The sequence below is a fragment of the Stegostoma tigrinum genome, chromosome 3 (genome assembly GCF_030684315.1).
Source record: "Stegostoma tigrinum isolate sSteTig4 chromosome 3, sSteTig4.hap1, whole genome shotgun sequence".
NCBI lineage: Eukaryota > Metazoa > Chordata > Chondrichthyes > Orectolobiformes > Stegostomatidae > Stegostoma > Stegostoma tigrinum.
This window is the reverse complement of record NC_081356.1, coordinates 32,303,179-32,317,327: the sequence shown is the minus strand read 5'-3', so window position 1 is coordinate 32,317,327 and position 14,149 is coordinate 32,303,179. Positions and strand designations below refer to the sequence as shown.

The following is a 14,149-nucleotide window of genomic DNA, read 5'->3' as shown; positions in this document are numbered from 1 at the left end:
ACACACTGTATTGTGGTTATAGTTAACTCTAAGGCTTGGCCTAATGATTGAGTACATGCACAAATACTACCATAACAGACTTTGAGAACAAAAACGTTTCAGGAATATAAATGTTTTCAAACATTTAAAGTTGTAAACTGAGGATTTTTCAACCTCAGGGGTCTTCAAAAGAAATTTGGCACATGTTGACAAACGCAAACCAGATTATTTCAGATGTATTCATAGAAGAGAGCTGAAGTAAAAGATCAAATCAGGATGGGTATGGAGGAGAATGAGAGAATGTCAAAATAAAACGTCTCCCATTACTGATATTTCAAAGTCAGCGGTTCCAAAGTTTGTAGTTGGCACTTGCTACTCAAAACAACATGTTGTATTCAAGTTCAAGTTTTATTGGTCCAAATATTTAAAAATCCGTAAAGATAAATGCAATATTAAAAACTGCACACAACATTACAAATAGCTTTACAGTACATATGTTAAACATGAATCTCAGCTAACCATGTGGATTGAGGGTCAAAACTGCAAATACTGGCAGTATTCTTTAAAACACTTTATTTGGGTTCAAAGTTCATCATTGCAGGAGAAAAGTCTTCACTATAACTGTGAGCAGTCATACACCAAGATGGAATGATTTAGTACAGATGCAAAACAAAATCCAACCATTTTAAAAATCTGCAACCCTTTCCGACAAAATATAGTAAGTCTATACAAAAGGCAACAACTCGCAACTAACACTACAAAAGAACGAGTATGCCTTAGTGAGCTGATTACTCTGGTGTTGAGCTGTTACAGGATTCAAATCATTAAAACCTTGGAAAATAAAAGCTCAATTAGCACCATGAAAATGTATTGGAACTGGAGATTAAGAATAATTGTAAATATCTTTCCAAGACTTTTAATAAATTCCTGAAGTGAACAATGACCCTTTCACAAATCGTTAAAATAATGCAATACCAAGTTACTTTCCTAAAACATTTTAATTACAAAAACTACATTAAACAATCTTGCTGTATGTTCTGTCTTTCAACTACCCATACAAAATAAGAGGTACATATCCAGCATTTCCAGGTTCAATTATTTGCTGGAGTCTGAAAGTGGAATAAGAGCAGATATTATGCGTCAAGTCATAGGCTGACAAACATAGGATTAGTTGCTCAAAATATTGAAACAAAGTTCAGTCATTCACAGGAAGGGGTCTCAATTTAACTCCTTCAGTAAACCCATGGCTCCATCAACAACAGCCGTAATAGCATTGAGGCTATGGTTACTTCAAAGCCTTGGGCTGATGATCGGGTGGGGTGCACAAATCCTATCAAATTGCAGGAATTTTCTTCAACATCTAAAACTGTACAAAAAGTTGTTTTCTACATCAAATGCACACTTACAGGTCAAATGAAAGTTGATACTTTGAACGCAAATCAGGTTACCACAACCATGTTATTTCAGATGCAGGAATAAATGAGAGATGCACAAGATTATGTTGGAGATACATCCACAGCTCAATCTGGGATAATGGTAGATATTGCAGGTGACTGTGGATATACTTGAATGGCCAAAGTGTCCTTCTCATCCACAATACAATCTAATAAAAGTAAACAATTACTTTCACATTATAGCAAGACTTGGCTATAGAAACAAAGACTTAAGTTTTACTTTGCACTCAGGAGGGCGAGCACACAAGAAACCAGCCCTGAACCAAAAAAATCCCACTATATGTAGTAAGAAAAAAAGATGTTAAGGTGTTGGGTCAGTTGTGAGGATGTATGGCCAGTGTACCAGAACAGTCTGCCAGCTAGAGTGCCCGAGAGCTACTAGCATAGATAAGCAGTAGAGATAGTGAACGGTCAACCCTCATTTTCAGGAGTAAGTCAGTGGACTGATTGATCTGGGTATCTGTGGGAATGCAACCTTGAGTGGGGCAAATTAGCAGTTACAAGTATAATGCACACAATCTAGCATATTAATATTTGTTGCCTCTAGCATAAATAGATGTGAACCTAGCTGATGGCAACGTTAAATTAGTTTGGTTTAATTCCACTCAATTACATATTATCTGATAAAACCACATCTAGTTATTGGACAGCACTGCCAGTGCAGATGGTCACACCTGTTGTGGTTACAGGGAAAAAAGGTACCAGGTGTGGAGGAGAAATTGGTGTGGAATGTGCAGCTGACAAGGGAGTTGCAGAATCCAAGCATAGGCTGGTTGAGCATAACCAGCACACTTCCCAGTGAAAGTGGTCAACAGAGCATCTGTTTGATGCAATCTGCCATGATTATGACCTATATACTGGAACATGTGATACAATGCCAATTTCAGCACTTGCAATACCATGTAGTCTACAGTCCAGTGGCTGGTGAAACACATCATTCACAGTATGCAGGATCACGATCAGCCAGTTTGTCTGCAATCCTCTAACATGCCCAGAATTAGATGCAATTCAGCTGCTGGATGACGCCAACACCATGCACAAAATAACCTAGACCGCAATAATATAAAGAAAAACATGTTAAATCAGCTGATCTTACACTAATGATGCATTTACATGCACTAAATGTAGTTAATAAAGTTGGTCTTGCACTCAAACAGGACAAATGCAAGAGCTCCTAAAATTTCCAAATAACAAATTACGCTACAGCAAGACGACAGCTGTCCTGAAGATTTGCAATACCAAACGTGCATTTCAAACTTAACAAAAGCAGTGACAACTTGAGAAAAGACATCTCCTGAAAACAAAGGGATGCTAATTTGCAATGGTGATGCAAAATGGCAGTCAATGTACTTCTTGGAGACTGGGTCTATGCTGACTTCAATAGACAAGAAATCTGAAGAATGCAGAAAAGTACTTCCTATGATATTAAAAGCAGCATCAAGTCATGCACCCAAAAATCAGTTAGAAGCAGGTCATGAAAAATATAGCCAAAGTGCTGCGTAGGGACATGAAGCTACAAGTAGGATAAACCGTGCGGAAGGGAGTTAATCAAAACCACCTTTTGGAACATGCATTATTATTAGGTACAGGAAATACAAAATGAGGCCACACCAAAAACGATATTTCCCTTCCCATCTGTCCACTTTCTGCTGGGGACCTTCCATTTTGCGACTCTCTTGTCAACTCTACATTCCACACCAACTTCTCCACCACATTTGGTATCTTTCCCGGCCACCACAACAGGTGCAATACCTGCCCCTCACTTCTGTCCAAGGCCCCAAAGCCCTTCCAGATCTAGAGAATCACCTGCACATCGTCCAACCTGCTCTGCACATACCACTCGACTAACCCAACCGTCCAGTTACCATCCATTAATTCCTCATCTTCTCCTGCCCCCACCCCCACAACCACTTGCCCAGCAACATGTCCATCCTTGGCCTCTAATGTCAGAATGAGGCCAAGTGTAAACTGAAGGAATGCCCGATATTTTACCTTGACAGCTTACAGCCCAACAGCCTAAATATTGACCTCACCAGCTTCAAAATCCCTCCAAAACCAGCCTTACCCCATGTCAGGTTGAGGAGGGCCGGACTTGTCCATCTGCTCCACCCTTCCCACTAACCAATCATTAAAAACCCCCCCAAGCAGCATTCACCTATCACCATCCCACTTACACTCTCCTCGAACTACCAGCACTCGATGTGCTTCTGGGTTCCCCTTCCCTGTCTCAAAGGGGTTCAGCCCAAAACATTGACCTTCCTGCTCCTCAGATGCTGATATGCTAAGCTTTTCCAGCTTCACATGTATTGACAAGGGATTTTTATACTTCTAAAAACTTATTGGATTTACTACAATATTTGGACTGGCAAAAATTAAAACAGTCGTGAGGCAAAGCTACTCAGTCTCCATTCTAAGAGAGAAGCTAGGGCTGTTTGACAAGCTTCAAAATGTTTAAGTCACCAAAATCAGGCAGAATTCCATAAGAAAAAACCTTTTGATTTCCATAGCAACACTGCCAGAAGGCAAAAGAAAAAAACCAAGAACACTTTGGCCACATTCAGTTAGGAAAATTGCACAAGTCCTGCAGCAGGAACAAACTACCTGCTGCAAACAGAACTCTTTCCTTAGTATTTGGTCAAACCCACCTACTCTTAAAAGTGGTTTGTGTGGGGGGGATTGAGGGCATATGTTTTGCTTCCATGAACTGGAGTTCAGACCAAAAAAAAAACTTAACGTCCTGCTTTGTTAAACTCAATTGGAAACCTCCGATTATTGCTCTACAATCAATGCAGTTTTAGACTAATGGACCCGTCAATCCAGTCTTTCAAGTTTTTAAAACAAAAAGTTATAAACACAATGAGAAGGAAACATCAGTTGTAACACTGCACACACCACCAATAGAGAAAGCAATGGGAAACTCCAAGCCCACAAGTAATTCAAAGAAAAAAGGGATGTATTGGATTTGTTGGCAGACAACGGATGCCTGTATATGTGTTGCTTCCGGCAAGCATAAAATTGAGCCATGGTGAGTTCAAATGAAGCATGTAGCTATTAACTCACTCAAGATTGTTGAGCAAAATGCTGTTAAATCTTAATCACATACAGCAATTTAGTTTTGAATTTTGCAAGCCAACCACTTCAGTAGGATTTGTAGTTGTTGAGCACATATTGAAGGGGCATCTAAACTTGTTCAAAATTGGCAATATACATACCAACTTAGCCAGTGCTGGGGTCGACAACCTGAGCAACATCATGTAACAAGTATTGGTCCGAGTTTGACTTTTGCTATTTTGTTGTTTGACCTAATGAATGCATTGATGACTAAATGTATGCAAGATGAAAAGCATTAGCAACAATCCTTTGTTAATTTCCAAATATTCAAATTCCTCAGTGACATGCCCCCAACACTGACAATTATAGACAAAATTTGTCCGAGAAGAATCTGGTCACTTCTCCTCTGCAAGAAATTACAAAACCAGCCTCTGCAAAATGGTCCATGAGACAGAGATAAGTGAGTGGAAAGACTGGAGTAGCACACTGTCTGGGGAGCACAAAAAAGTGTGACAGTGACAGTGTTATTGGGCTAGTAATCCAAAGGCTCAAGCAACCCTGAAAGGCAGTCACTCATCAATACAACAGCTGGTAAAATCTAATTTCAGGTAAAATAAGAAATTCAGTCCAGAAGCCGAGAAACTATCAATTCTTGCAAAAATCCATCTGGTTTACTCATGCACCTGAGGTGAAGGGCATTTACCTGGTGTGCCCTGTGAATTTAGATACAGTATTCTGGTTGACAAACTGCCCACTCAACTTAAGGGGAATTGATTACAGCAACACCCATAATCAAAAATGAGTAATAAAAAGAAGCGAAGTGTAGGATATCCCTCTACCCAAATAGAGGGATATCCTAATTCCACAGACAGATACTCCTTTAACCAATACTTGTTTTGCAACAGCTTAAAATTTATGCAAATCAGGTGTTCAACACCGAAACCAAAATAAATATTTTATAGTTCCTCTGTGTAATGGTGGCAATAACTGATTGTGGATACTTCCATTGGTATCGGCCAATTGACACTCACTCACAGGGGGCGATTTGCCAGCTGCTTCATCATTCATGAAGTCAGATGCCTCAAATTCAGCCCAGTTTGAAAATCATGTAGCAATTCACAAGATGGATTGAATAAATGCCTGTGCATCTAAAGAGATTTTAATTCCTGGGGGAATTCTGCTCTACACAACAACAGTACAAATTTTGAATGCCAACAGTATACTCAAGTTTATTCAATATAGTGTTCAAAAAATTCACAGGTACAATATGGATTGGAAAACTGTTGCTGTTAGCATAGCACAAAAAACAAACTGGTGTTAGGGAAAGAGTACAATATTCCATGAACCATGTTGATTTTACCAAGTTGACTCCTTCATGATCTGTTTCAAAACTTCATGCTTTATGATTCACAGTAAACAAATGTCCTCAAAAGGGAGGACTGCAATCACTTCAATTAATCCAATATCAATTAGAAGCTTCAATACAGACACTGCTAAAATCGTGAATGCCATGTTTAAAAAAAACTGTAATAATCCAGAATACAGAAAGTCTCAATGCATGGACACATTAATACCATGAAACAAGGACCTTTTCCCCTCACAATTTGTGCCAACAAGTTTTAGTCAATGGTTAGTGGGCTGTACACAATGCAAGCTTGCCAGTATTGAACACTGCACTGGAATTTGTTCTTCGACAGCAATGTACCTTTGCAACCCAACCCCAGTTGTAATTTAGGGCATTAGAGTTTTAGTTACAACGTTAGCACATTCCAGAAGTTAGCAGCAGAAAAACCCCACTGAGAAGGAATATTTCAGAGCACCATGTGCAATGTTACTTGTCCATACTGCTTTTGCCATTTTCAAATGGCTTCCAGTGTTTTATTTGCTCCACACTAACTTACCGAAATGTTGTTGACTTGATCGCATTGCCTACCTGGGCATCCTCAGAAAACTTATGTACATATTAAAGTTTTGGCACAAAGTAGAATTACACAGTGTAGTACAAAGTAATCCATTTTCAGGTTCAGAAGAAAAAAGTTAACTTTTACAAGATTAGTACATGATTTGCAAATCTGCCACCAAAACAGTCACCCTGAAGACATTCAGACAGACACTCATCTGAATGAAAATTCCCTTCCAAGTCATGAATATTATTTGATGCTTTTAAAGTGCATTATCTTCCCCAGTCAACTCTACAAAGAGTTGGTGGTGGTGGTCAGGTAGGCAGAGGGGTTTGGAGAGCAGACCTTATGCATGGAACCGGAATTGGATAAAAACTACACACCAATTTAAGTAGGAAATAATTTCAATTTAAATTGGACCAGTGAATTGAAGACAAATCCATTCATGATATTAACACTTCAAAAATAAAAAGCAGGAACTGGTGGGACGGCCCCCCAAATACTTCAGCATTCGTTTTAATGCATTGAACTGTTCAAAGAAAAGCACACAACTCAAACTTTAGCCATTTTAGAAGTTGCCTGGGCAAAAAATAATTTAAGTTATTTTTTGCTAGCTTCAATTTTGTGGACTGTTTTCAGCATTTCTACTGCAGAATGCAACTAACCAAGCTAGAGAGTTCAGATGCCTACTTAGTCTTCTAACTAAGATATCAATGCACAACTACATCGGGGCAAGATTAAATGTGTTCACCACCCCCTCCTCAACTCTGCCATTAGTCTTAATTCTGCTTGATGTCTTCAAGAACAAAATAAAAGATTTCTTTTTAAATTGTTGAATGATATTCTTGTTCATTTAGAAAAGGTATTATACTCAGACTTAATGGGGGGACAAACCAAACTAAATCTCTTACAGCTGGCACAAAAGCAGCAATATAACCATGCAAGTTGGCAACTTTTCCTATTTCAGGAGTTGTGTACTGCAATGACGGAAACACAGCTAAGGTTGCTCAAAATTTAGCCCAAAATAAACAAAATTTCAGCTTATACAAAATGTTACATGCAACAAAGGCACTTGGTATACACTCAATTCAGTAACTGTTTGTTCCCTGGGTGATCTGATACCTAATAATATCTTCTCATCTTTAAATATGTGGAATACTCACTTAAATTTACATACAAACAAGTCTCAAAAGGGCAAGCAAGTGATAGGATTTCTTCTTGCCTTGCCCTGAAAGCATTTATCAAAAGGACATTTTATAAACCAACTCCATTTTTACAGACTAAACACATTACATAGATAGCACATTAACGATGTCAAATTTTACAAAAGTGAAAATAAAAACCTTGGCAAAATTCAGGAATAGGAAAATACACAAATTAGACAACTGTTTCCATTATGGGTGGAGGATCAGTACTAAATTGATGACTTGTGTTTAAGGAATGCAGTCAGTCAATGCTCAATTAGTGCTGGTCAGAAAAGGTTTCACCAATACTGTACTACAATGGACTCACTGGATTATTTAGCACTCTGCTACTATAGTGTCTAACATGCACAAGGGAACAAAGACTTGAAAACATTGAGTGCGACTACTATAAAGACAATTAAATAGAAAGGAATTTACATCAAGTGTACTTCATTTTCTTCTCTTGCGTCTGAGGCATTAGTGTCTTCAATCACTAAATCAATGCTTCAAGCTTTCCTCCAGACAGACTTGTTCCAAACTCAAACCCTTCAGGTGAAAAAGCCCTCCACATCCAAGTGCACTCAACTGGTTAAATCGATGCCTTGAAGCATCCTATCAAAAGTATTGAGAAGTGTCCAAGACTGTTTAAGTGTAACAAGTTTTAAAAAGCTACAACACATAGAAGGAACACAACCATGTCACTCAGGCAAAAGATTGCCATTAACATTCAGCATTAAGTGGCCAGTACTCAGACTGCTGAAAGTGAGCTATTAGACAACACGCAGATGAAACAAAAATCCTTCACTGAACAGAGAGCAAACCTTCTGCAGACAGTTAGTGTCCTTGTACAACGTGCTATTGACGTGAAACTGTCTATATGTGACGTTGTTTCCTCCAACTCCCCTTAAGTGCAATATTCCAGTACTGTGAACTGGGAAAACAGCCAGTGGGCAACATGAAAGCAGAAGCTATGAGTGGTCTTCACTTGTAACTTCTGGCTTCTCTTGTAGGAGAGGAATAACTGACTCCCATGCTGCAAGGCACTGCAAATCAGAAGATAAACATTTTAAAATCTTATCAATAAATGGTAACAACAAATCCATAACAAACTCAGTACATAAATATTCAGAAAGAAATTTCTGAAGTAGCTTAAAATTATATGGGGAAGGTTGCCATTGGTGCATCCTCCTTTTGCCAGTTTTTTTTGCAGAGGTGTCCAATTAATCCCACTCTCCAGCTCCTATCCAATAGACTTGTAGTTGTTCATTTCAGGACTATATCCATGTTTAAATTTTTAACGTGTCTATTGAGTCCACTTCCTGTCAAACAATGCTTTCCATTCTTAATTTGGCAAAAAGTTCCGAAAAAAGTTTTGGCCAATTACCATAAAATTGGCCCTGTATGGCAGTGAGGTTGGATGGCTTTTCCAAAGAAATTACATGTGTATAGCACCTTCAAGTGCAGAAAACTGCCCAAGATTGATAACTGTTTGTGAAACAAACACTGAAGGAACAGTTAAAACAGATGACAAAAAGCTCAGTTCAAAGTGGTAGGTTTCAACTAATGCCTTCAAAAATAAGTTACAAGACATTAAAAAGGAGGGAAACCCAGAGTGTGGGAACAAGACAGATCAACAGTTGCCAATGGTGTACCATTTCATGCAAGGGATGTTCTGTGACAATCACTGAAGTGAAGGACACAACTAGTTGCAATGTTATGAACTATCCAAGATCTGAAAAGGGTCTTGATATTCAAAGCGAACTGTGCAACTGCAGAAACAATCTTAGGAAGACCCTTCACTTCAATTGAAGTTCTACTATTCAAAATCAAAATGCTTTACACTCCATGACTTGTACATATTTTTAAAGCTGGTTGACAAACCAGTCAAAATCTGGCCTGAAGCAAGAGAACTACTTTAGTTATTTAAGTCTATTAAGCAGAAATAAGACAAATGGGTGACTCCTACAGAAGCAAGCATTTTAACTGCACATCAAACCAATGCATTAATTAAAATCCCATTTCCTATATATGACACAAGAAATGGAAACAGATGTAGGACATTTGGCCTGGAGTCTGCTCTGCCACTCAGTAGGATCACGGCTCATCGGATATTGTTATCACCACTTCCCTGTAGTTTTCCCCATCCCCTACTGCAGCAATAAATTTTCAGAACTAGATACCTTTCGGTCTTTAGGCAGCAATTTCAGCACACAGGATTCTCAACTCTGCTAGGACTGCTCAATTCCTGAATTCCTTAGAAACATGGTCCAAGCATGGATAAAAATGAGGTAATGAAGTGAGTGCCACTTTGCCATTCTCTGTCATCTGCTGAGTTAATGTTAAGGGGAACCTAGAAAAGATTGATGTCAAGGAAAATTGGGTAGCATAGGGTTTGCTAGGATTTGGTACGCCTCCCATAACTTCAAATCATGCTGAGCACAAAGTGACAGATGAATTTCTGAACAATTATCTCAGCCCCAAGACATCACTGCAGGAGTTTCTCAGGTAGCATCTCAGGCCCAAACATCTGAAGATGTTCTATCAATGACCTCCCCTTAGTTTAAGATCAGAGTTGGGGACGTTCTGATGATTATACAATGTTCAAAGTAATGGCAACCCCGCTGAAGTAATCCACTTTCATACAAAGCAAGACCTGTACAACAACATCCAGGCAAATTGTGCCAGGCAATTGCTACCTCCAGCAAGGTAGAATTCCCCTTGACATTCAATAACATTATGGAGTCTCCCACTAACAGCTTAGGCAATACCATTAACCATTATGGAACAGGACAGCTTTAAAAACTGTAGCTGTATGAGCAGGTAACAGGCAGGGTTCTGCAGTAACTCATCTCCCCAAAGTCAGTCCACCATCTAGGCACAAAGTCAGGAGTTTTTCCAAACAAAGTTCTACATTTCCACAACTCTGTAAGAGGTCCATCACCCAATATCAAAAAATAAACAGCCAAGTTCTAATCTGGAGGCTGCCTAGGAGAATTACTGAAAGAACCAGTAGTTACTGATGGAGTGTGTCGTTAAGGGTACCCTTTCAATACACAAGTAACTAGAAAACATGGAGGACACCCAGAAGGGGGGTTGGGTCAACTAATCAAAGCTCTACAACATTATGAGATATTCTGTGCCCAAATAATCTAGTATTTAGAGTGCAAAAGAGAAAGGACAATAGTCATTGGGTGGATTCAGAGTGTTGTGGGTTAACAGAATGCATCAACTAATCAATGCACTAAAATTATACCTTCTCATAATACTGGATGTTCTTGTCTGCCATTCCCATCAACAGCTGTCGAAAGTCCTGTCTTTTGTTGCTTTGCCACCGATCCCAGTCTGCCTTCAGATCAGCATTGAAGCATTCCACACGGTCCTGGCACTTTTCAACACTGGTTGGCGTCTTTCAGATAAAAGAAATAATCAATTGATTCATATGCGTAGTATTGTACCATTAAGTTACATAACATCTTCCCAGACAGTACCGAACATCAAATCACAGGATAGACAAAGATTACTAAACCAGCACAAAAGGCTTGCCTAACATTGAACTAGACTATGTTAGATTAAACGTCACTTCAGAAGAGCCAAGATTTGGATGGAGTGGGGAGGTGAATGGCAGATATTAGAACAGAACAAACAGTGCAACTTGGACAAAGGCTAAGCCAAAAAGCCAGCCTTGGAAAAGGAAATTCCAGTCAGGAGCAATTAGTAAATCTTGAATTGAACACCAATTTTAAAAATCATACAACGGTTACTGTATTGCAGCAAGGTTGACCATTTAGTTTACTAAATTCAGTTATTCATCCCTGTTAACACTTTACTTGGATTTGGTCTTTACAACACAGAAAAAGTCACAAAAAAAGTTAGACTTGTGGCCTTCATCTCCACTCCTGCCCTACTGCCTCCCCAACCCCCACCCCCCAAACCACAAAAACAAAAAACTTCTAAAGATTGTTCAAATACAGTGAGATCTCTCCAATTAAGAAAAGTGATTTGATTCTTGTACTGAAGGAGTCACTGTCAGCAATACATTTGAAGAGCAGCATAAAGTCAGAACAGGAGGCCATTGGAAACTGCCCATTTAGAAGTTCACCTGCCAAACTACTGGGAAACTGTGCATGACAGGCAAGTTGGGTTTGGCCATAATGCTGGTATTCTAATTTAAAGTTACAGACCAACACACGCTTTCCACAAAAATCAACTCCATCAACGAGTTTGCAGGAAATGGATTTGGTTGCAAATCCTAATCACACCATATGGATTGTTGGAGTGCCAGTTAGATGCAATCAAGACTTTACAAGAGCAAAGGGGTGAGATGGATGGCAGTTTCAGGAAGGTGAAGACACCACAGTCAAATCAGGTAGATGTTAGACTGACAGCCAGGTTTCTGGTACCGTGAAAGGCTCTACCGTAATGAGGGGTGTCAGGTTCCAAAGAATTGATTGTAACAGGGCACTTTCTAGTCTGGGGCACAAACAGAAGTTTCTGCACTAAGTAAAACAATCAGGATAGTACAGTGCCACCCAGATGCCAAAGTCAAGGATATCTCAGACAGGGTGCAGAATATTCCAACAAGGAAGAGCGACTAGCAGAAGATTGTGTTGGTACCAATGACAGGGAACGTGGAGGAGTTCTGCAGAGAGAAAACCAGACGGGAGATTAAACAGTTGCCCTTGGTTTTCTTCACCCACAGAACAATTTGAATGACTAAGCATCACTGGTTCTTGGGATGTGGACACGAATAAATACTGGCTTAGCCAGCAACATTGCTCAGGGCTATTAAGAGTTGGCCATATTACTGCAGGTCTGGTGCATGCAGGGCAGGGCAGGGCAGGGCAGACCAGACCAGGATGTCTGGTTTCCTTTCCTAAAAAGGCACTTATGACAAGGGCAGAGTTGTGGATTAGCACTAACTTTAGATTAGGAAAATTATTATGCCTGTGGGTTCATGAGAATGGAGAACAAGAGTTATCAGTTGAGAATATGGCATAATTGTATATGGCACATGGGGGGGGGGGGGGGGGGGGGGGTGTCTGACAATATTCCCAAGCCATGCAGCCTATCCAGGGGACTGCACAGACTACACAGCATACCACCTTCTTTCTCTAGAGACCGCTGCACTGAATGTCTGTCATCTCCATAGGTGGACAGGCAGGCAGACAACCCCATGCCTCATTCCCCAAAAAAGTATACTCAGGCAGCCATTTGAATTTAGTGGCAAACATTTTCCCAAACAGGAAACAAAATCCAAGTGTCAGTTCTATTGTCCAAGTTGGAATGAGGAAAACCAAGTCTGTAACTCCACTTTTGTCCTCCAGAGGCCAGTCTTTTCCTAAATGTTTGTAGGTAACATTTATATAGGGCACAGGCAGACAGATTTGCAATTATCAATAGCTATTAAGCCACACCCAGCCTGCATTGCAGAAACATTTAGCTAAGCACTGAGTCAAAGAGCTGATTCTGGGGGGTAGCAGGCTGTTTTCTGATGATACCATAGTTTTAAGTGTATCGTTTTCAAAAAAAAAAGGTTGAGACAGACATACCATGCAGGCTGCTCAAGGCCAGTAAGTGGTTGAGGCTTTGGCTGCAAAAACAGAAGCAGCCTGAATGGGTGGGATCAACCTCCCGCAGAACCAGAATTGAGTTTTAGTTTTTAGTAGTCACTGGTGTCTTGGAGCTAGCTGTGGAAGCTCTCATTCCTGTTTCAGCTAAAAGCTGCGGTCCTCTTCCTGTTGCTAGAATTGCATGAGAGACAAATTTTACAGATTTGTTTTTGCCAGGCATGTGTTTTGGGATATTACTGCTGGAACAGTTAATTAGTAGTTAAAACACTATTGAAAAGATTAACAAAATACAGGAAGTTAAGCCAATTTTTTGGCTTGTATTTTAAACTGCAGCACAAATGCAAAGTGGGTTTTGTTTCAAATTGAATGTAATTTCATTGTCAAACCAATCTGGAACACAATGCCTTTACATTTAGCTTTAAAAATAAAATAAGGTTAGGGTCTGGACCCTATCTACTTAACAGAGGGCTTTGGCCTGGTTTGATCTGCGATTGAAATGTGTAAAATTCTAACAGGGCCACACTGAGTAGATGCAAAGAGGATGCCTCCCTGATTGGAGAGTGTAGAACCAGGGCCCTCCGGCTCAGGATACAGGGTAAGTCATTTTTGGCTGTGATAATTAAAATGTTTCTTCAGTAGTGATTCCGTAGAATTTTCTGGAACTGAAGGCTGAGGCAGTCAAGCCACTGCATATGAATAAGAAAGAGTCTTTATTTTTTTAAAAAAATAGCAAGTCAAGGGGTATGGAGAGAAATCAAGAATAGAGCATTTAGACACAGGATCATACTGTAAGATGGAGCAGGTTCAAGTGACCAAATCGCCTATTCCTGCTTGTAGGTTCACCTTTTAAAATCAGGACTAGGCTTTCAATTTAAGTTATTCAATCTTCAGTATTGAGGCTCGTGTTGCACTTCTTTTCAACCAGGAGTTACCAAGAGGACATACATGTAATAATGGGCCAGTTACTTCAGTGGTCTAGAAGGCACACGTGCAGTTTAGAATAAGCCCAA

General features: G+C 39.7%; 1 protein-coding gene across 6 annotated transcripts in view; it reads right to left on the bottom strand.

Annotated features, from left to right (window-relative positions):
- Positions 1 to 399: 399 nt before the first annotated feature.
- Positions 400 to 14,149, bottom strand: part of LOC125450935 (sorting nexin-30) — a 47,741-nt gene continuing 33,991 nt past the window's right edge. For 5 of the 6 annotated variants that reach the window (XM_048527402.1, XM_048527403.1, XM_048527404.1 and 2 more), the window contains 2 exons: positions 10,823 to 10,975; positions 2,490 to 8,612 (listed from right to left, as the gene is read on the bottom strand). In XM_048527402.1, coding sequence (XP_048383359.1) covers positions 8,538 to 8,612; positions 10,823 to 10,975 — 228 coding nt within the window. In that variant the 3' untranslated portion in view covers positions 2,490 to 8,537. The other variant, XR_007247181.1, reaches the window with a different exon arrangement.